At 37.6% G+C, this 24094-nt stretch overlaps 1 protein-coding gene across 4 annotated transcripts in view; it reads right to left on the minus strand.

The window, feature by feature from the left end:
* Nucleotides 1-2646: 2646 nt before the first annotated feature.
* Nucleotides 2647-24094, minus strand: part of Zwilch (zwilch kinetochore protein) — a 54773-nt gene continuing 33325 nt past the window's right edge. For 3 of the 4 annotated variants that reach the window (XM_076458673.1, XM_076458672.1, XM_076458671.1), the window contains 4 exons: nucleotides 22979-23144; nucleotides 6346-6444; nucleotides 3343-3464; nucleotides 2647-2883 (listed from right to left, as the gene is read on the minus strand). In XM_076458673.1, the coding sequence (XP_076314788.1) occupies nucleotides 2819-2883; nucleotides 3343-3464; nucleotides 6346-6444; nucleotides 22979-23144 (452 nt within the window). In that variant the 3' untranslated portion in view covers nucleotides 2647-2818. The remainder of the gene's footprint in view (nucleotides 2884-3342; nucleotides 3465-6345; nucleotides 6445-22978; nucleotides 23145-24094) is intronic. The other variant, XR_013014918.1, reaches the window with a different exon arrangement.

Consider the following 24094-nt stretch of genomic DNA (forward strand, 5'->3'; position numbering starts at 1 on the left):
AAAGAAACAAAGAGAGATACTGATACATATGCTATGTCCCTTATTATAAAAGAGACTATAACTGTAACATGCATTTCCAATATGTAAATTCTATTTTGTTCTAATGAATTGTTAGTGTTATTGTAGTGTAGCAGTGAGCTTATTTCTGTTTTAGTGATAACTTTGATCTATAGCAGGTAAATAGCAAAGCATTTATAAGTGTTGCAGTAGGATGCAAAATATATTTATTTATGTTGGACACATACAAATGTATCAAATTTTTGTCATTCATTGAAATGATGGAAATCATGTGGATAACAAAATTGTGAAATTAATAAAACATTAATGAATTATTTAATGTACATCTCGGAGCAAATTTTATGTATCATAGCCAGCCAGTAAAAGTAAAATAAGAATTCAGTAGCTTAAAATAAATAAAAAACATCTAGAATAATACAGAAGCTGAATACATTATATTCAAATGATTTTAGAGTCTCATAACATCATTACAGTCTGAAATTCCACATGTGCTCATGCTCTACCTGCTGACCATGCACCATGATAATAGCTCTGTAGGGTACTTTCCACTGTAAAAGGCTCTATTCAATGCTAACATGTCCAAAACACCACACCAATATGATTGCTTCCATATTTGATATAGTGTTATGTATACAATTGGTTCTCAATACTCATTTCACACTTTAATAGCACAATGTGGTATAACTTCATATGAAATAGAAGGAATACCCATTTCATCCTCCAGCTGTTTGAGGTATGCAACAATTGAACAGGAATGTTATGGAAACAAGTTGTGTAACTTTACCAGACAGAAATCCTTCTTATGCGGAACAGGATGACAGCTTTTTGCCAATAATCCTTACGATCACTGATTCTCACCTGTTATAAAATATCACACTCTGCCCACCATGGCTGTAGTTTTTTTTTGTGTCAGAAACAGTTGTTCCAAATCCTAATGAAGAGTGAAAAATATTCAATGGCATTACACAACTGACTTAATGATGGATAATTTCAAAATTTTGTTTTGATATATGCCATCCCAACCACTTCATGTTGGTTGTAGTTGCCATGTGAATTAATAATTTGCACATTCAAAGTCATTTTAATATAACATACTCAACCATTTGTACACTTTGATGACTTCCATCACTTTTTGAAAGTAAGCCATTTGCTTAACTACTATTTCTAGTTAGTATTTCATCATAGTTTTTCTATGAAACACAATAGTTGCTAGTATACTTTGTAATTGCATAAAAAGAATATATTGTAATCCTAATGTGATAAAGTTAAAAGTTACATACATCACAGTCACACAAACTACTCTAATCTAGTACCATGTCCAAACATGCATATATTTATAACAAAAGCATACTTATCCATTAACTTCAATAATTGAGGATATTTTCTCTCACTCTCAGCTGTACTGAATCATGATTGGAGATCTATTTTCTCATGCTACATGTATACTACCAAGCATTTTTGTATTACTCTATAGTTCAGTTTTAAGAAATTTTGTACCATAAGCTCAATACAACTTTTTTTTAAATTTTAAAACAGTTACCAAATATGCAACCATACTCATGTTATTTCTGTTATGTCAAGTATACCAACTCCTTCATCACATATCTTTAATGTAGTGTATTAAAATCATTTGAAGAAAGCTAATACTGTAATAAAGTTGTTTGATAATATCACTGGTTGATCAAGTGATGAGTAAAATAACCACAGAGAAGAAAAGTTTGCAAATAAATCTTGTTCAATTGCATCTCAACATAACTGATGCCATTAATTATTGTTAGTGTGACTAAGGGGTGAATTAAATGTTTATGAAAAAGAGAAGAACTATTTCAAATTCCTAAGCCACAATACAGCTCATTACAAATTCAAGTAAGTTTAAAAAAAAAATAGCAGTTGGAGTTATTCATTCACTTTAAATAAATTTCACATCTATTTTACTGCAACTAATAATATAAAAGAGGATGCGTGATGTTAACAGTGTCGTTATATATGTACAATGCACCATGTCCAATTACCCCTTTCAATGTGAACTTCTACAAAACTATGGTAAAATTTTATACAAAAAAAATATCACCAGATGAAAGAAAAGTGCTCAGTTTTACATTACAGAGCCTTGGTGATACTAAATTTGAAGAGTAGTATAATATTGGAAAAACATCAACATAAAATTCACTATCATAATCTGATATGCTGATCTTAATCAATGAGAAATGGCATTAACATAATTTTGCATTAATTTATTTTATATTATCATATCAAATTCAAAGCAACTGACAGAAAGAATAATTGAATTGGCATTTCAAAAAAAGAAAAAAAGTCTTGTCCAACCATAGCCAACAGTTATAGGTTCAGTTGTTCACACCAAAATCCTAAACATAAAATTACTACATTGTTCAGTTAGGAATTATTCAGTCTGTATCTCAGCAATAGTATGAATATTTACAAATACTTTATATTCTGAAATGTGTTTTGAAATAATCAATTGCCATCTTAAATATCCAAATTAAAATTATACTTTATGTGGAGCTTAAGGTGTTTTAAAAATAACCCCAAAACTTGTATCACTTAAAAACCACACAGGATATTAAGTTGAGACATGTATAATAACTTTCTAGAATGTCAGTAGAATAATTTATATATCTAATATCTTTATTTAAATATATAATGAATACATACAAGTAGTTTATTTTGACAAGATGGTTATAGTGAATTTAGTCCACTGTTCTTCATATAATAATGAACAATATGCTATATTTGATACAAAGGAAATAACAAAACAAAGTAGACAAAGTTGAAATTGTGTTCATGTTTTTCGAACTGTATCTTGAATACAATTGATCTTGGTTACATAATTGAAAAGCTCTTGACCTGTTGAGAAAATAAATGTTTTAAATAACAATAAAATATTTTGAGCAGAGACAGAAATTTCAGTAGGTTTTGAAAAATGTTATATGGAATCATGTTATTCTATGTACACGAGTACAAATACACAATTAATAGTTTCATTTTGAGTTTATTTATTGATTATAAGTATTACTTTATTACGAGTTACAGATTTCACAGTAAAGAAGAATATTTCTTAGAACATATATACATCAATTGCAAGTATACAACTTTTAAAGGTAAAACCTTGTGTGCTTGAAAATTATCACAATAGTAATCAAAATGTTGTACTGTTCTAAAAAATGTTCCTCCTTAGTACCAGGGCTGTAACTTCTAATAAAGTAATACAAGTATGCAATACACCAGTAACACTCTTGCACATCATTAATAAAATAAGAGCTTTTAGTTCATAATAAAGATATATTTGATTAACAAACAACTGACCTGTGGACTTGCACATCAAGCAGTGATCAAAAGGAGGCTTAGTTGCTATTTGGCAAATATTTTGAACCTGATAATGTTTATCTCGGCTTTTCAAAGAGACTCTCCATTCTAAGACTGGTAACCTTTTGTAGAATAACATATGAAAAAGGTTAATCCGAACTGTACCACTTTATACAAAGCACTATATAGATGCATATGTACATTTTTTTAACTTACGAGGTCTGTTCAAAAAATACGCGGACTGACGTCATAAAACAAAATGTACTTTATTTAGAAGTTACAGGTCTGGGACCCCTTCAAAGTACTCTCATCCCCAACGCACACACTTATCCCAACGGTGTTTCCACTTGTTGAAACAGTCCTAGTACACTTCTTTTGTAATGTCCTCCAGCTCCTTCGTCGCATTTGCCTTAATCTTGAGAATCGTCTCAAATCATCTTCCTTTCAAAGGTCTTTTGAGTTTGGGGAACAAGAAAAAATTGCAAGGAGCAAGGTCAGGTGAGTAGGGGGGTGGGGAAGAACAGTGATCAAGTGTTTGGCCAAAAACTCACGAGTTCTGAGGGCTGAATGGGCTGGAGCGTTGTCGTGATGGAAAAACCAGTCGCCACTCCTCCACATTTCTGGCCTTTTACGATGGATGGCGTCCCTCAGACGTTTCAGAACTTCAATGTAGTAAGTCTGGTTCAATGTGGAGCCTTCGGGGAGGTAATTGTGGTGAACAACACCCTTAGCATCGAAGAAAACTGTCAGCATCACCTTGCCCTTGGATCGAACTTGGCGAGCTTTTTTGGGTCTAGGGGATGTTTCACCCATCCACTGGGATGATTGGACCTTTGTTTCAATGTCATAACCATAAACCCATGATTCATCACCTGTTGTGATCCTTGACAAGAAGTTTTCATCTTCTTCTGAACGATCAAGCAGTTCCTGACAAACCTGGACGTGATGGGCTTTTTGTTTGTCTGTCATCAAGCGTGGCACAAATTTCGCAGCAACGCGGTGCATCTTCAATTTTTCAGTCAAAATCTCGTAACAAGATCCAGCTGATATCTCACACTCTTCAGCAAGTTTCCTGACAGTCAGACGTCGATTTGCTCGCACCAGGGTGTTGATTTTGTCGACGTGTGGGTCGTCAGTTGACGTGGAAGGACGTCCAGGACGCTCATCATCTTCAATGGACTGTCGACCATCATTAAAACATTCATGCCACTTGAAACATGCCGTACGCTTCATAGCAACATCACCGTAAAGCCGTGTTAAACATAGCAAAAGTTTCAGTCGCAGATTTTCCAAGTTTAACACAAAATTTCACAGCAAGTCGTTGCTCCTTCAGGTCATTCATTCTGAAATCCGCCAAACAAAAAAAATCGCACTTCACTTAAAACCGCGTAGCTGATACACAAATGAAGATATCTGCAATTGGGAAATGGCGTCGTAATCAGTTGATCTGTGCAAACCTAGTGACACCAAGCGGATTCCCCTGGAACCAACTGGAGCCGTGCAATTCAAACAGTCCGCGTAATTTTTGAACAGACCTCGTACACAAGGTAACTGTTGTAGAAATATAATAATTTAACAAAAATTCTAATTTAAGTTTACTTCATAAATGTTTAACTTCATATAATTATAGAGACTGAGTACATTGAACTAATATTATTGAAGTTCCTCATTTCCTATGGTCCATGTTGCCATAACCAAAGAGAGATCTTGAAAAGAGCACAACAGCAGAGTTTCCACTGCTAAATACTCTATTATAAGTTTATGTCCAAATTGCATTAGTCTTCCCTACTAATTTTCCATAACCTATTTAGTGTACAAGGACAACGGTTTTCTACAACAACATTCATTAGGTCAGCCATACAGACTTTCTGTGGCAAGTAATTTGGTTGATATGTCTTTGTTTGGAATAGCACGGATATCTATTTTATTCTCCAGCTGACTGAGACATGCAACAGTTGTAATTTGTGAAAAACAACATTTTGACATGTGATGTGTGTTGCTTTTCTAGATAGAAGACTTTCTCATGTTGTGAACTGTCGCCTAAGACATGTGGACGGTCTTTTATCAGTGACTTTTATATTCATGGATTCCTTATCTTTAACATAGTGTTGCACTTTGCTTACCATCGTTAAAGTGTTATACATTGCACATCTTTTATTATATGGTCTTGGTATATCAAGTTGATCTATATTTTTTGCTTTCTAATGATATTAAACAAAAGAGATTCCCTGTTTCTGAAATCCCAAATCTTCAACCTTAGCAAATCCTTCTGGTTTGAGTGTATGTATATTTTGCACTAGAAAGAACTGTTGCATACCTTTCTCAAAAGTGATCAATTTTGCACGGTATTGCATTACCTATAAAATGCTAAACAAAGTTCAAATGTAATTCTGATAATTTTTGGCTACCAGGACTTTATATCACGTGACTTGCTGATTGATATATTTAAAATCATTTGGACCTAACATACTTAACCCTCTGTTATATGTTTCTTACACACATAACATAACTAATAAGAAATTCATAGTTTAACTTGAAAAACTACTACAGGTAATGTGGAAATAATGCATCAACATTAAATACAATTTGATAAATTAACTGAAGAATCACTAATATTGTTGAGCAATTGTATAAATGGCCAAAACAAATTCATCATACTCTGCTTAAACAAATTTAAGTTACACTGAAATGTTGCAAAAACATGTGCTGCAATTATTATTGAGGTATTATGTACTCTACAAAACAGTTCCATAGATTTCACACTACGAAAAAGTAGATAAAACTACAATCTAAATTTCTAATCTAAAGTACCGACTTCTCATTTTTAAATTACAAAGATCTTGGTAGTGCTATGATGTATGCATTAACATGGCAAAAAGTTATAACATTATTGGAATATAAACAAATATTTAAATAACAGGAAGTAAAAATAAAAAAAATAAATAAAAAGATAGACTTAGAGGTATGAAGTGGTATTGTAAAGATTAGATCAGCAACTTTTACCTTTCTAATAACTGGTGGACACTGGAGATCTGTATTGGAAAGTGAAAGATATGGTCTGAGTCCACATTCAGAACTGTGGAATAAAATTTTAGGGATTCTCTAGAGGTAAAGGTAAAAATAAGAGTCTGTGAATACAGCTTAAACAATGAACAAATATATCCCATATATTAAAGTGTCTGAACAAATACATTATTAAAAAGTGTACTGGCCACAAAACCTTATTGTTTCAACAAAATTTCTATTAGATACAATAATCCCTTTCTTTTATCATTTTATTAGTACTTCAACATCATAGTTACAAAGATCTGGATAAACCAAAAGTTTCTATAGTTTCTGAGTTAAAGAAAACTTTGTGTCCTTATTGATTGATGCATCACATGAACTGCAAGCAAAACTATTTTATTTTATCACAAGATTAATGGGTTATAATTGATAAACTCTTGAAACAAATTGAGCTGAAATTATGACAATATTTATACTCAGAAAGATAACTCTGTAAAATAATGAAATCAATGAGTTTCACACAGATATTTTAGTGAAGATATGAATTTCATATTAGTCCAATAAAAAATACACAGGTTCAATAGGTTATATTTAAATGAATTTGGAGCCTCACTTCCTCACTAGAGTCCATGCTGTCACATCTGTTTGTGCTCTCTCTATTGCTCATGAATCATGACAATGGCCCTGCTACATAGGTTCTACTAATAAAGATGCACTTTTCAAAATGGAATTATTTTTTATCTAAACTCCCAATGTTTAAGCAGTGTTTCATTGTGAATATTTTAGCTATCTTTCTTTTTACTGTATTCATCAAAAGAAAAGTTAATACAGGGGATTCAAAAAGGTAAATTTTCTCTAAAAAATCTTAAAATTAAGAACGTTATTATGGCCTTTTTCCAAATTTAGTCTATATTTAGGCTCTGACATAAGGTTCTCCTGTCAGAACCATTACACAACTTTTTTCATGCATTTTAGAAGTTACCTAGTAAAGAAAGATGATAGCCTCCCAAGAAGCTGTTTAAACTCACAGATGTCACAGATGCTGTGTCTAGATTTTCCTGACATGCCTTTGTATGTAAGAATATGAATAAGTGTTTCATTCTACATTTGTGTGAGGTATGTGATGAGTGAATGGATATGTTATAGAAGGAATTCATTCTTGCATCACTTCTGTAATTTTGCAGACAAATATCCTTTCAATTATATTGCATGTTATGGCCAGGGACATATGGATGTTGTTTTTTTTTTATTATCTTCATTTTGTGGAATCTCTCTTGTTACAATATGCCACACTTTTCATATTACAACTAATTGCAGGTCTCTTTCTGGATGGTCTTGGTGCTACAAATTAATCCATATTCCTTTATTTTTCAATGTCTTTAAGAACAAGGGACATCTACTTCTATACAATTATAATTTCTTGATCTAAACACATACTCATGAACTTACTGCATGACTATTTTGCAATAATGAGAGCTGCAATAATCTCTTTCAAAAAGCAACCCATATTTAATGACAATACATATTCTACCAAATGTCAAAAAATGTTCTGATGTGACTATATTGGCTGTCAAGGTCCCATGACTTGCATATTCAAAATCATTATAATATAATCCCATTTTGCATATTCACAAACATTTAAACCTATTAATTATGTCTTGCTTTGCTAATATTGTGTGTCCTAAATGTAACACAGCTAATTATTTCTCCCTTGTGATATACATTATCTTTAAACATGTCTAATATTACCATCAATCAGCAATCATAACAGTTATCCAAGATAAAAACTGACCACATTAACATAGTTGTGTTTAAGTTGTATAAGTAACACAAACAATTAACAAGATAATTAAGCATAGGAGCTTAACACAAGTTCTTGTGGTCAAGTTATGACACTTCTAAGCTCATTAGTTGAAATTAATGGACTTATTTGAATATATATAGCATATTATTTCTTGGTAACAACTAATAATTACAACTATGAATACTAAAGAACTTCTGTTGATCTCTCAGTTATACTACAATATAATTTCAGGGCTACAATTTAGAATTCACTTACATATTCAAATGCAAAGGACTGGAATAAAGTTAAACAAAAATATACATACATTAATAGTTTTAATCATTGTGTTAAGACTGTACAGGGAAGTCAGATATAAAATTAACGTTTTAAACCATAATTTTCAAATGGATACACTTAACTTTTGAAAATGAAACACTTCTTACAAGTCAAAACTATCAAAAGTTAAAATTTTCCTACAATGAAGATATATTATCAAAAGGCACTAACCCTCTTGCACATGATTAGCTATTCTTGTTCAGTGCTGCCCTCTACATGCAAAATTTTTCTCTGTGCATGTCAAAAGCTTTCTGCTCTCCCTATTAGGATTGCAAGATTCAAACATGTCTCTCAGGCAAATCATCATGTGTCACATCCTCACCGATAGGAATACAACATGCTTATGTGACACTTGCAACTCTCTCTACATTCCTCTACCAAACTATCACTTTGAAGTTTGGCAGAAGAGGGCAGTACCAGAAGAAGGGTGAGAAATGAGAGAGGTAAGTACCTATCAGAAACATATTTTCAGAATAGAAATATTATAACTTTCAGTACATTCCTTACCTCCACTAACAAGATTAGCTGGAATTCCATACTGATAAGGAGGAGGGAACAACAGAAATACCCCCCAAAAGCATCCAAAGGATATCCCTGTAAATAAGAGATTCAGATCTGAAGATATGAAAAGACAGACTGAACCACTTTTGAGCCAGGTATACTCTTCATTCAACTGTAGAATGTGTAAGATATAAGGGTGCAATATGAGATGGGCACATCCAAGTGGGAGAGAATGTGGCACTGTAGAAATATACTTTAACTGAGTCCTATAATGAGAAAGGTGGGTAAACAAATGGTACACCCCAAGATATAGAGTGGTTAGGGTGCTACAAACCATACTTGGTAAGTCAACTTCATTGAGAGGCCAGTTATGCTGTGAGTGTTGGGGCAGTTGGCAGTGGGTCCATCAATTCGACATCCAATGAGGAGCGAGTCAGAATTTCGATTAGCCACGCCAGCTGCCTACCAACAGTGGCCTCAAACCTCTCGGGTAATTTTGTGGTTAAGTACGCAATGTGGTGGGTGATGGTGTGGTTGAAGTCAATGTGGAGACTCTCAGCAAAGTTGGATTGATGGATTGAACCAGCTAACAAAGAACCAACTTGAAGTGTGAAATTGGATTTTCTTGCCAAGAACTTAAGAAAAGCCAGGCATGAAGACTTAGGACACAAAGGGTAAAATGTAGAACATTCACTCTAAGTTGACAAAGAAGGTCGGCAAAAAGTGGAAGAGGGACAGGAGGGTAGAGGATAATTTTCTGTAACCATGGAAACCAAAGTTAAGATGGTAAATAAGAAGCAACCAGGAGGATCAAACAAGAAGTGGATGAGAGAAATCACCAGATGAAGTAATTAGATGTGTGGGTACACGAAAAGATACTTGTGTGATCAATCCTGGCTGAAGGCATCAACGACCAGAGCCTAGGGATGAGAAACAGGTGACCAAAAGAGAGGTAATGCATTGTTGAAACCTGTAGCAAAGGCAATCATGGGGAAGAAAGCCACCAATGATGAAGATCTCTAAAAACAAGGGGATGTAATCCCCACTCTGTGAAACATTATTTGGTTGGGGTATGAAAGATAATTCAAGACCAAATTGAAGCATTTGGCTCATGACATGGAATAAGATGAGCATAATGTGTGTGAGCCCAGTATAAAAGATCTAACATTTCAAAATGGAGATATCTCTACCTGGTACTCCCTCAGTGGTTGATATGTGCCATCACTGTAAAATTATCTGAATGAACCATTACCAGACAATGTCAGACAAGAGAAGGGAAGTGATGTAACACCTAACATAAAGCTAGAAGTTTGAGAACAGCGATATGCAAACCAATGGTCTGAAGCCTCTTAGTGAGTGACCCATGTCCCCATCCCCAAAAAGATGCATCAGTGAAAAGATGTACACAGGGGAAGAAGCAGCACACCCACAGAGAAAAGGAATGAAAAATAAAAGTAGTAAAAGGATCCCAAGTCAAAGTTCCATCATTTGTGAAGCTTCCACTGAAGAGATAAGATGACTGAGGATGACCAGTGATGTCATCAATGCCCACATCCCTAAAAGCAATAGAACCTTGCAAGCAATAAGGGACTGCGTTTGATTGATTGATTTAGTGTTTTATGGCACAAAGCAGCTAAGCTATCTGTGCCAAACGTCCAGTAAAAGGTAAAAATAAAGTAAATGTAGTAAAATACACAAAAGGAAATGAAGGTAAAACAAAACATCATTGAAAAACAGAAAAAGTATAAAACCAATGTTGACACCTAGTCTACAATGTTAAGAGAGAAAGCAGAGTAAAAGAAGTTGTAAAGTACTTACTATAGCAAAATAGTAATGATCATAACCCGCCAGGAAGGCTAACAGGTAAGTTCAAGAACCACCGTCAGTCACCTGAAGTTGGTCTTTCCAGTTATGGTTACTAGTTATGTGTCATTATGGCCAGTACTAAAAGGTAAAGTAGTAAAAGTGTTAAATGACATGCAGCAAAAGTGTAATAACAACTGGCCAGGACGACTAACGAGTAGTTCAAACGGATAGTTCAAACAGCAGTGTTAGTCACCTGAAGGTGGCCTTTCCAGTCCTGGTGTCGAGTTATTTAATGTTCTGGCCATTTTCCAATGTCAAATTGAACTAGAGAGAATGAAACTGTAAAAAAGGAACCACAATTAAAAAGGTGTAATGAATAAATATGCAACACTTAAATGAGATTAAAAAGATTAATGGCCATTAAAAACCTAAAAAATTTATCAAGGTGGACAGTGTAACCATCACCAATAACACTGTCCAATGTTACAGATAAACCCTGGGAAAAAACATGTTTAAAATATTGCCGTCGTTGAGAATTGTAACGATGGCAAGAAAGTAAAATGTGGCTGATAGTGGTTTGAGTGTTACACAAACTACACATTGGTACATCAGTTCCAGATAAAAGAAAACAATGAGTTAAAAAACTGTGACCAATGCGTAGTCTAGTTAGAACAACTTCCTCCTTCCAAACTTTATGGAAGCTAGATGGCCAAAGCCCAATATAGGGTTTTACTTGAAAAAGCTTGTTGTTGCGTTGCTCACTCCAAGTGGACTGCCAGCTGGCATGGAGCCGAGCCTTGAATACAAGACCATACATAGTCCATGTACGGAATAGGCACAGTGGTGACAGTGCCGGAGAAGATAGATTTAGCTGCCGTGTCTGCAAGCTCGTTCCCGCGAACACCAACATGGCCTGGTATCCAGAAAAACTGAATTGAAGTAGCAGTTAATGAGAAATGGGCCAGTCGGTTTTGAATATCAGCGAGAACAGGGTGTGAGCCAACGTGTAGCGATTCCAGGGCCAGTATAGAACTAAGTGAGTCAGTATAAATAGTGCAACTGGAGTACTGCTCAGCTGCAATATGATCCAGGGCAAGAGATATGGCATACAGTTCAGCAGTGAACACAGAAGCTGTAGAGGGAATTTTGCGTGCAACTACCAAACCGCAGCAAACCATAGCAGAGTCCACTGAATTACCTGATTTGGAACCATCTGTATAAATGGGAACAGAATGATTGTTTGAAAGATGCTCATTAAATAAAAGAAGGTACTTCCAATCTGAGTATCTGCCTTTTTCAGATGACTGAAAGAAAGGTCACATTTGGGGGCTGTAATAAGTCCTGGTGGGATGGGCTGACCTGTGGAATCTGCAATGTTATCCAAGGACAGACCCAATTCATCCAATTGCACCTGGATGCAAAGGCCAAATGAGCAATGGTAGATCGTCTGTTCTGAAAAAGTATGGCCCACCGAGGAAGGAAAACATATCCCCAGCTGGGATGCTTTGTTAAGGAATGAAGTTTCGAAGAGTATTGTATACATAGTTGCAAACGGCGAAGGTGCAGAGAAGGTTCATGAGATTCAATGTATAAGCTTTGAACTGGAGAGGTACGGAAAGCCCCAGTGCAGAGTTGAAGTCCTTGGTGATGAATGGGGTCCAGCATCTTTAAGGCCGAGGGTCTGGCAGAGTCATAGACCATTGATTAGTCGAGTTTTGATCGAATAAGTGCACGATATACCTTTAACATTGAACATCGATCTGCTCCCCAACTGGTAGAAGAGAGGACACGGAGGATGTTCAGTGCTCTTGTGTATTTGACCCAAAGCTGCTTTAAGTGTGGTATAAAGGTCAGCTTACAGTCAAAGATAAGCCCCAAGTACTTGGTCTCAGGGACCACTGGCAGTGAAACTTCACTGATATGAAGTTCAGGATCAGGGTGAATACCCCGTTGGCAGCAAAAGTGCATGCATATGGTTTTAGAGAGAGAGAAATTAAAGCCGTTCCCCATAGTCCACTTCAGTACATGATTGAGGGCAGTTTGTAGTTGCCACTCAATATATCTCATGTTCGACGACTGACATGAGATGTGAAAGTCGTCGACATACAGCCCATTCGCAATAGTGAGAGGGAGTTGTTCAGTGATGGCATTTATCTTTATACTGAAAAGTGTGACACTCAAAACACAGCCTTGATGGACTCCAAGTTCCTGTACAAAAGAACGGGAAAGTGTCGAACCCACATGAACTTGGAATCTCCTGTCCATTAAAAAAATTTTAATAAATATGGGTAAATGGCTACGTAATCCACATGTATGGAGGTCTCGCAAAATGCCATACCTCCATGTTGTGTCATAAGCCTTCTCAATGTCAAAGAATATACATACAAGATGTTGGCATTTGAGAAAGGCTTCTCTGATTGATGTTTCAAGATGAATTAGGTGGTCTGTGGTGGAGTGCTGTCGTTGGAACCCACACTTGGTGGGCGAGAGGAGGTTGTTTGATTCGAGGAACCCAACAAGACGAGCATTAACTATCCTTTCTAAGGTCTTATAGAGACAGCTCATCAAAGCAATTGGACGGTAGTTTGAAGGAATCTTGGGATCTTCCCCTGGCTTAGAGAAAGGTAAAATAATAGCCTGGCACCAGGCATCAGGAAAAACATTCTCCTGCCAAATCCGGTTAAAGACAATCAGAAGGACATCAAGAGAAGCAGGACATAGATGGTGCAGCATGTCATAATGAACATCATCAGGTCCAACAGATGTACTGGCAGACTGATGAAGGGCCATTTTCAGTTCCACTAGTGTAAAGGGACAAATATAGTCAAAGAAACAGTCAGTTCGAAAGGAAAGAGGTGAACGCTCTGCCCGAGTCTTGATGCCCAAGAAAGTAGAGGAACAAGCAGAAGTGCTAGATACCCAGCAAAAGCTTTCACCTAGAGTATCAGCGATGCTCCCGGACATCAGCCACCTCCTGACCATCATAGAGTAAGATCGAGAGGGGGAGAGAATTGTAGTGCCCATTAACCTTTTGAATCCTGTCCCATATGATCTTGGAACTGGTGGTAGAAGATATGCTAGTTGTGAACTTTATCCAAGATTCCTTCTGGCTTTGACTTCTTACCCACCTAGCATGTGCATAGGCCCATTGGAAAGCGATGCGGTTTGAAAGTGTGGGATATCTACAAAAAGTATCCCAGGCCCATTTTTGAGCCTTCCGTGCTAAGTGGCAAGCAGGATTCCACCACGGAAGAGGATATCGTGGAAAACGTGTCAAGGTTTTAGGAATACACTGAGCAGCTGCTTGTATAATACAGCCACTTACTGCTGGCACACAGTCGTCTATTGATGGCTGATTTACGATGGCAGAATCAAGTTCTGAAAGAGCAGTGAAAGTGGACAAGTCTGCCTGATCCAGCTTCCACCAGGGCACGTGGGTAGGGTGGCATCGACCACGGCCGGTCTCTCTCAAAAGGATAGGAAAATGATCACTGCCTAGTGGATTATTGTCAACCCTCCATGAAAAATGGGAGAATAATGAAGGGGAGCAAACCGAGAGATCAATAGCAATAAAGGACTGACTTGGTGCATGAAAATAAGTGGAAGAACTAGTATTGAAAAAAAAAAGACTGTGATCATAGAGCATACGCTCTACAGAGCAAACCCTCCCATCAATAACAGCACTTCCCCCAGAGAGGATGATGTCCATTAAAGTCCCCTAGGATTAGAAATGGAGATGGCAACTGTTTAACGAGAGCATCAAGGTCTGATTGATTATATGTCTCTCCAGGGGACAGGTAGAGAGAACAAACAGTGATGGTACGAACCAAGGAAACACGGATGGCTACAACCTCCAAGGGTGTGTTGAGTGACAAAGGGAGGGTGGGAACATGCTGATCAACCAATAGTGCCACCCCTCCATGTACTCGTCCATCACACAGCCTGTCATTTCTGTACAGAGAAAACTGCTGAATGGTGACTGTATCAGCAGGTTTGAGAAATGTTTCTTGTAAAGAAAGACAAACAAAATGGTAGGAAGCAATTAGTGTTTTGATATCATCCAAATTAGAACGTGAACCTCGACAGTTCCATTGTATCAAGGTGGCCATTTTTAATGATGGGTAGGTGAAGTGGCTGGAGAACCATTCTGTTTACGACCATGTCTTTTTTCCTTACTGTCCTTAGTTGGAGGAGGTCTATCAACCTCCATGGATCCTGCCCTGGATCGATTGGGCAGGTCTTTGTTGTTAGAAGGGGATTCCAGTGACTGAGGACGTGAACGAATGATTGTTTTGCCTCTTGGAGTGGGAGAAAAAGATGTATCAGAAGAAATGCCTGTATTCGAAACTGAAGGATGTAGATCTTGAGGTTTGTTGGAATGTATGGAAGTAACAGATATGGGTGTGGAAGTCGATTCATCAACCTTTTTAACCATGGAGGTCAAAAAGCTTTTCATTTGTTTTGAAAACGATTCTCTTGGAGGCACAGAAAGATCTGTCTGCACTCCCACTGTAGTTGTGGAATGAAGTGCAGTAGCATATGTCCGAGATGGAGTGGTGGGCAGCAATTTCCGAGCCTCAGGATAACTAATGTTATGTATCGTTTTCAAACACTGCACCTCTTTTTCCTCCAACCATTTAGGGCAAGAACGAAAGTAAGAGGGGTGAGAACCATTGCAGTTGATGCAATGTGGGTGCATGTCACATTCATAGGCATCGTGGTCGAGCACATGTCAGGGAACCACAACGTGATGTCTTTGAGTGGCCGAATCTCTGACATTGGAAACATTGGAGAGGGTTTGAAATGTATGGCCTTACTCTGCAAATGAGATAACCTGCCTTGATGGTGGCAGGTGCACGTGATGAAGCAAATGTCAAAACGAGGGTATTTGTTGGCAATGTAACTCCATCTTTGCAAGTGGAGATGCGCTTCACTGCAGAAACTCGAGTGCAGAGACCAGCGAGAATCTCTGATTCAGGAACGTTCTTCAAATCCCTCTCAACAATAACTCCTCATGATGAATTCATAGTAGCATGAGGTGTAACCTCAATAGGTGTATCCCCAATTGCCTTTGAATTCAAGAGGAGTTCACTGTGTTGGGATGTGGATGTTTTAACCAATATGTCTCCGGATTGAAGCTTCTTCAATCAAAGTCAGTAGACTTTGGAGAGCCAGCAAGTCCCTCTAGTCCCTTCTGAATAAAAAAGAGGGACAATTGCCCTAAAGGTTTTTCTGAAAGAGAATGTAATATAAGAAAATGAGGTACGTGTGTTACAGATGTTGAAAATTGCTGTTCAGTCTTCAAGACGTGGTCGCTTACCCATTGACTTTTTCACTATTTTATTGAAATTTTTTGAAGGAGGATCCATAGGAAAAAAGAAAAATTTCGGTACCCACTGACCCCACCCACCAGGGAGCCCTATGAGGGGACACACTACAAAGTCATGCAAGGACAATGCAGCAACGCCAGGGTTTCGTGAGCAATATACCCAAACACCAGCATCAGATACAATGTCCATAACACCCATTGAGAACTTCCAACACTGGTACTTGGTTAACTCTAGCCCAAGTGGACCAGCCGATTGACCCAAAGGGGCCACCCAAAGGCTGCCCGTCTACAGGAATTCAAGGCCAAAGTGGTGTGTTAGGGTTGGACCCCTCAACCACCAGGATCCTCTCCTCCCCTTCATGGGTCACCACACACAGCAAACACGTGGGTGGATGTTTAGATCCCAGAGAAGGTAACCAGACAGAACAGAACCTTCCCTGGGAGGTCCCTTCACCTCGTGTGGATTCCTGTATGTGGTGAGGGGACCTCCCAGGAAGGTTCTGTTCTACAGGATCTAAACATCCACCCACGTGTTTGCGTGGTGTGAGGAGAGGATCCTGGTGGTTGAGGGGTCCAACCCTAACACACCACTTTGGCCTTGAAAGAGGTCATGGTGATCCAGTGATTCTATTGAACAAAGTCATAAATGAGAGGGTAGGCTCAACTGATACAAGTGTTGAAAAACACTCCCACATGGACAAAATATTGAGTTGGTCTGAGAATGGACTTCTCTAGTTTGATCAACTAGCCCACTTGAGATACCACTAAAAGGTTTGTTTGTTTGTTTGCTTTGAATTTTGCTCAAAGCTCCTTGAGGGTTTTCTGCACTAGCCATCCCTAATATAGCAGTGTAAAACTAGAAGGAAGGCAGCTAGTCATACCACCCACCACCAACTCTTGGGCTACTCTTTTACCAATGAATAGTGGGATTGACCATCACATTATAATGCCCTCATGGCTGAAAGTGTGAGCACGTTTGGTATGATGAGGATTCGAACCCGTGACCTTCAGATTATGAGTCAAATGCCTTAACCCACCTTGCCATGCTGGGCCATACCACTAAAAGGAGCTGTTGAGTATGACTGGCCAATTCCTTGTGGAATAAAGCTAGAAGAAGCTAGTTATTCATGTAATAATAGAATCAAATCCCCAGAGCATGGAGATGTCAAGCAAAAGATTGAACTACTTGGCAAAATATGTAATGAGCTGAGGTAAGTCCAAAGAGACAATTTGAAATTGATAAAGTATTCCGAAATGGATAAACCAAATAAAAGGATGAGACAAAGGTAGTATCAGTATATGTAGATTTTCATTTTGACTATCCACATCCCCAGAGAAAATGCCCATCTCAGAGTGAAAAAGAAAAGATTTCATGAGGAACCATGGCAGCGAAATGAAGAGGGTCAGATAAATCAATTACCAGTTGCCAATCCTTACTATAGGTTTCCTTGGAGACAATGATAAGGTCAGAAGAGAAACCTAGAAAGGCCTGGTGCAAGAAAAATTCCTTAATCACTTTGGACCAATGCTGGCTGATCATAGGATCTTAAGGAGAAGAGTAGGAAACAGGGTAAGGAGAAATGGGAAAGGGGAAAAGAAAGTGGCCAACATATTGTTCTGACTGAAACTAAAGCACCCATTGGTCACCAAAGAAGGAAAGCCAGTGAAGAAGAAACTTGAACAACAAAACTCACACCAGACCTAATCTCATTAGAGAGTCACTGGTACTGGTGGTAACAAGGTGTGCATTGTCATGGAAATCAACAAGAAATGCCTTGAGAAGAAAGGACAGAAAACATTAACTGATGGCACATGAGGCTCTGACTGAGACAAACAGGCAACAATATTTGTAAAGATGGATTGTCACTGCACCAATGTCATGCAAGGCTCTAGAGATTCTGAGACCATATCAGAAATGTAAAGACTTAGAAATAGGATCATATGTAAATCTCTAAGATTTGTTGAGGATAAACAGACCAAAGCCAACATGATATCATGAGCTATAAGGTCCCAGCAACAAAAAAATCACATACACAATGTCAGAACTAAAGACAAAATCAAAATATATACTAAAGTGTAGGAGAGAAGGCAAGTGTATCTCCAGATAATCCCTCAGGATTTATATGGAAAGCCTTAGATAGGAGGTGTATAGAAGAAATATACTGTAATGGACTGGCAAGGGTAATATTGGGCATGAGTAAGATTGACAGATGACTCAGGAGCCAACCTCCAAATAAGCAATAAGGAACCTAACAACTGCTAGTATAAAAATAGATGGAACAATGTTAGAAAATTAGAAACTGATTTAAAGTCTGCAAGGGCCTATTCTCCTTACGTAATTCCAAGGTAAAATGATCAGCATGAAGCTGAATGTTAGGTGAGGGAGTAAAAACCAAAAAGTGTTGAGAAAATTGTTCATGCAATAATGAAAGATGAAAGTTTTCAAAAATAAAGAAAAGGGATAAAATGTCATAAATCTGAAATACAAAATCCATAAAGACTGCATGAAGCCCAATGAAGGGAAGGCAAAATATGAAGGTGGAAAAAGATGGTTAAATTCCTCATCAGCTTGCACAGGATCAGTCTGTTCTGGAAGAGCCTGGTCAACGTCTAGTGACAAAGATTGTCCCATGTAATGCCTGATCTTCTGGCATATAAAAGCAGATAAACCTACTGTTGGATTGCCCAAACCTAACAGAAAATTCTGGTTGCTGATGTAATCCCTGAAGTAGAAACATTAACTTTGGAATTCATTGCAGAGTAAGGTTTACCAAATTACAGTGCAGAAAATAAGGTGACTAGTTTCGAAGCATATAGTAAAGATAGTTGCATACAGCAGAGGTGAAAAGAAGGTACATGAGACTCTGTGTATAAGCTCTGAATTGGGAAAGTGAGAATAGCCCCACTGCAGAGCTAACATCCCTAATGATGAAAGGGATCCAGTACCTTTAAGGCTGAGGTCCTGGCAGAGCCATAGACCAGTGATCCATAGTATAGTTTTGATAAGATAACAGCAAGATATATCTTTATCAAAGAACATCAATCCACTCCCCAAGTGGTGGAAGAGAAGACATGGAGGATATTCAGTGCCCTTGTACATTTGATCCATAGCTGCTTGATGTGTGGTATAAAGGTGAGCTCATGGTTAAAGATAAGCCCCAAGAACTTTGTCTCAGGGAACACAAGCAGCACAATTTTCCCAATACGGAGTTCAGGATCAGGGAGAAGAGGTTGTTTGATTTGAGGAATTAACCAAGACAACCATTAACCATCCTCTTTAAGGTCTTATAAAGACAGCTCGTCAAAGCAATTGGACGATAGTTTCAAGGAATCTTGGGATCCTTCCCAGGCTTAGAGAAAAGTAGGACAATAGCCTGGCATCAGACATCAGAAAAAACATTCTCTTGCCAGATCTGGTTAAAAACAATTAAAAGAATAGCAAGAGAAGCAGGAGATAGATTGCGCAGCATGTCATAGCGTACATCATCAGGTCTGACCAATGCACTGCCAGACTGATGAAGGGCCAGTTTGAGTTCCACCAGTGTAAAGGGACAATTATAGTCATAGAGACAATCAACTCGAAAGGAAAGAGATGATGACTCTGTCGGAGTCTTGATGGCTAAGAATGTGGAAGAAGAAGCAGAAGTGCTAGATACCTAGCAAAATCTTTCACCTTGAGTATCAGTAATGCTCCAGGTATCAGCTACTTCCTGGCCATCACAGAGCAAGATTGAGAAGGGGACAGAATTATATTGCCCACTGACCTTTCAAATCTTGTCTCATATGACTTTGGAACTGGTGGTAGAAGATATGTTGGTAGGGAACTTAATCCAAAATTCCTTCTGGCTTTAACATCTTACCTACCATGCATTTGCCCGTGCCTGCTGGAAAGAAATGTGGTTCGAGAATATGGGATAACAACAAAAAGTATCCCAGGCCCGTTTTTGAGCCTTCTGTGCCATGTGGCAGGCAGGATTTCACCAAGAGCAAGGATATAGTGGAGTACGTGTTGAGATTTTAGGAATATATTCAGCAGCTGCTTGTATAATACAGTCAGTTACTGCTGCCACACAGTCATCTATTGATGGCTTACGGATGATGGAAGGATCAAGTTCTATGAGAGCAGTGAAGAGGGCTAGCTTGCCTGTTTCAGCTTTCACCAGGGCATGCGGGTTGGGTGGCATCAACCACGGCCAGTCTCTCTCAAGATTATAGGAAAATGATCACTGCCTCATAGATTATTTTCAACCCTCCATGAAAAATGGGAGAAGAGTAAAGGGGAGCAAATTGACTGAACAGTAAAGGACTGACTAGGTACATGGAAATAAGTAGAAGAACCAGTATTGAAATGAGAAAGGTTGTGATCAGAGAACATATGCTCAACAGAGCGACCCCTCACTATCAATATCAGCACTTTCCCAGAAGGAATGATGTCCATTAAAGTCCACTAGGATTAAAAAGGGAGACAGAACTGTTCAATGAGAGCATCAAGGTCTGATTGATCATATGACTCTCCATGCAACAAGTAGAGAGAACAAACAGTGATGGTATCACCTAAGGAAAGACGCATGTCTACGGCCTCCAAGGGTGTGTTGAGTGGCACAGACAGGGTGGGCACATGCTGATCAACCAACTGTGCCACCCCTCCATGCACTCATCCGTCACACTGCCTGTCATTTCTCTACAAAGAAAACCCCAGAAAGTTGACTGTATTGGCAGGTTTCAGAAATATTTCCTATAAGGAAAGACATACAGATTGGTAGGAAGAAATAAGTTTTGATGTCATCCAGATTATAACATAATCCTCGACAGTTCCATTGTATCAGGGTGGCCATTTTTATTTACCTGTTGGTGAAATGGATGGAGAACCCTTCTGTTTATAAACACACCTTTTTTCCTTACTGTCGTTATTCGAGGGAGATCTATCGACCTCCATGGATCCTGCCCTGGGTTGATTGGGCAGGTATTTGCTGTTGGAAGGGGATTCCAGTGACTGAGGACGTAAACAAATGATTGTTTTGCATCTTGGGGTGGGAGAAAAAAATATATCTGAAGAAATGCCTGTACCTGGAACCAAAGGATGTAGATCTTGGGGTTTGTTGGAATGTATGTAAGGGACAGAAATAGGTGTTGAAGTTGATTTATCAACTTTTTAACCATGGAGGTCAAAAGACTTTTCATTTGTGGAATGAAGTGCAGCAGCATATGTCTGAGATGGAATGGTGGACAGCAATTTTCAAGTCTCAGGATAAGTAATGTTATGAATCGTTTTCAAATGCTGCACCTCTTTTATTTCCAACCATTTAGGGCAATTGATGCAATAAGGGTCTGTTTCACACTCGTAGGCATCATGGTACCTGCCTCAGCAACGAGTACACAACAAGGAACCATGACATGACGTCTTCGAGTGACCGAATCGCTGACACTGGAAACAGGAGAGGGTTTGGAATGTATGGCCATACCCTGCAATTAAGATAACCTGCCCTGATGGTGGCAGGTGGACGTGGTGATGTAAATGTGAGAATGAGGACATTGGTTGGCATCATAATTAAACTTTTGTGAATGGATATATGCCTCAATGCAGAAACACCTTGGGTGGAGAAACCAGTGAGAATCTCCGACTCTGGGATTTTCTTCAAATCCCTCTCAACAATAACTACTCATGATGAATTCAAAGTAACATGAGATGTAACCTTAATAAGTATATCCCCAATTGCCTTTGAATGCAAGAGGAGTTCACTGTGTTGAGATGTGGATGTTTCCACCAATATGTCACCAGATTGAAGCTTCTTTACTGACTTTGGAGAGACAGCAAATTTTTCTAGTTCCTTCTGAATGAAAAAGGTAAACATTTGACCTGAAGATTTGTCTGAAAGCAAATGCAATATAAGAAAATGAGGTACAACAAGTGGTACAGATGGTGAGGATTGCTGCTCAGAATCTTCAAGAAGTGGTTGTTTACCTATAGACAGTTTTTTCACTATTCTATTAAGATTTTTAATTGAAGTATCCATAATAAAGAAAGGGAAATTTCAGTGCCAACTGACCCCACTCACCATGGAACCCTACAAAGCAATGCACTACAACGCCAAACAAGAACACTGCAGAAACACCAGGGTTTAGTGAGCACTATACCCAAACACCAGCATCAGATACAATGTACACAATGCCTGTTGAGAACATCCAACACTGGTACTTGGTTGACCCTAGCCTAAGTGGATCAGCTGCTTTTAACCAAGGGGGGCCACCCCAAGGTTGCCCGTCTACAGGAATTCAATGCCAAAGTGGTGCGTTAGGGTTGGACCTCTCAACCACCAGGATCTTCTCCTCCCCTTCACAGGTTGCCACGCACAGCAAACACATGGGTGGATGTTTAGATCCCAGAGGAGGTAAACTGAAAGAACAGAATCTTCCATGGGAGGTCCCCTCACCACGTACAGGAATCTACACCGAGGGGCAGTTCCAATGGGGTGGGGGAAGAGCAGAAGGCTTGTGGCATGTGTAAAGAAAAAGTTTGCATATTGAGGGTAAAAGAGGAAGTGGTCTATTGGAACAGTATGTTTCTTGGATTAACAACATATAATTCCTGAGGAAGTTTTGAAGAACATTTAAAACAAACTGTTTACATTCAGTTATTAACATACTAGTGTTCAGGAAAACTAAAACATTAAATAAGAACAATTCTTTACTCTTTGACCCAGTTATATTAATAAAAGAGACATTGTAAACCTTGAGCATATTAACTAAAATATGGTGAAATTTGAATTCAAATTTTATAAAAACATTTTATAAAATACATAATAATATTTATTAATTAAAAATCTATACTTTTCAAGCAAACATTTTTAGGAAAACACATATCAACAATTACTCACCGAGTGTAAGAACTAAGAGTCTGTCTTGGAAGTTGGAGAAATGTTTTGCTAAGAACAATAACTTCTAAAACATTGTGAAGCTTTTGAAGTTCTGGTAATGCTGATACTACGTTACCAGAAGACTGTAAAAATGGTTGTAGTTGTTCCTGAGTAGCAAGTTCTAAACCTACAAAATAATATTAAAAAAAAAGAAAAACAAATATCTTACCAGTTGGTTTAATCATGTCTGGACAAATTTACCAATAAATTTAAAAACAGAATCATATTATTTAAATTAAAAACAAACAAAAAAAAACATTGTGTCAGAAAATAATCAAATATTTTATTCCTTATATCTTTACTGAAACTACAGTTTATCATATATGTGCCAAAATAAACACTTGATACTATGATTAAATACCAGTAGCCTGCTGTTTAATACTATAAGCCCAAGTTTGACAATTAACTAGTTTTTACACTGTATTTATTAAATAAAACAACATATTTGATTTCTCTTACTCTTGCTGCAAGTTGAATTATAACTAAGCATTTGTTACACATACTCAGCCTAATCTAATGTTACACTACACATTACACTACTAAAATCTAAATTAATAGCTTATACCTACTATTTTAGTCCACAATCTTACTAAACTTAGTTATTTTGTTCTTATTTAACTTTAATTTCTAAAGATAACGATAATAAAATCAAATGGCATTCAAAAATCCATAACATTGAGAATTTAGCTTTCTAATGTCTTCTCTTTTTAAACAGTGCCTTTTGTACATATATCCTTGTGAGATTATATTTTCTATTTATGTGAGTGTGTTCGAGATAAAGAAATAGTAAGTACTGCCAGAAAAGTAATATTTTATACTGTATACTAATATAGACAAAGTAGGTGTGAAGGTTGTTCTGTGTCATTATATGATGTAGATTTACATGTTTTATTTTAAATATATAGAGCATATTCAATATGAATTTTCAAAGGAATGCACTTAAATTTTTACCAACATATATACATTTTTGGTTGCTGTATCTATTGATAACAATAAAAATGCTAAAAATGAAATTAGTGGAAAATATTCAGCTTACACAAAAGTTCTATCAAACTAAGATGAAGAAAATGAAAGAAG

This window comes from Tachypleus tridentatus, chromosome 9 (assembly GCF_004210375.1).
Source record: "Tachypleus tridentatus isolate NWPU-2018 chromosome 9, ASM421037v1, whole genome shotgun sequence".
NCBI classification, from domain to species: Eukaryota; Metazoa; Arthropoda; class Merostomata; order Xiphosura; family Limulidae; genus Tachypleus; species Tachypleus tridentatus.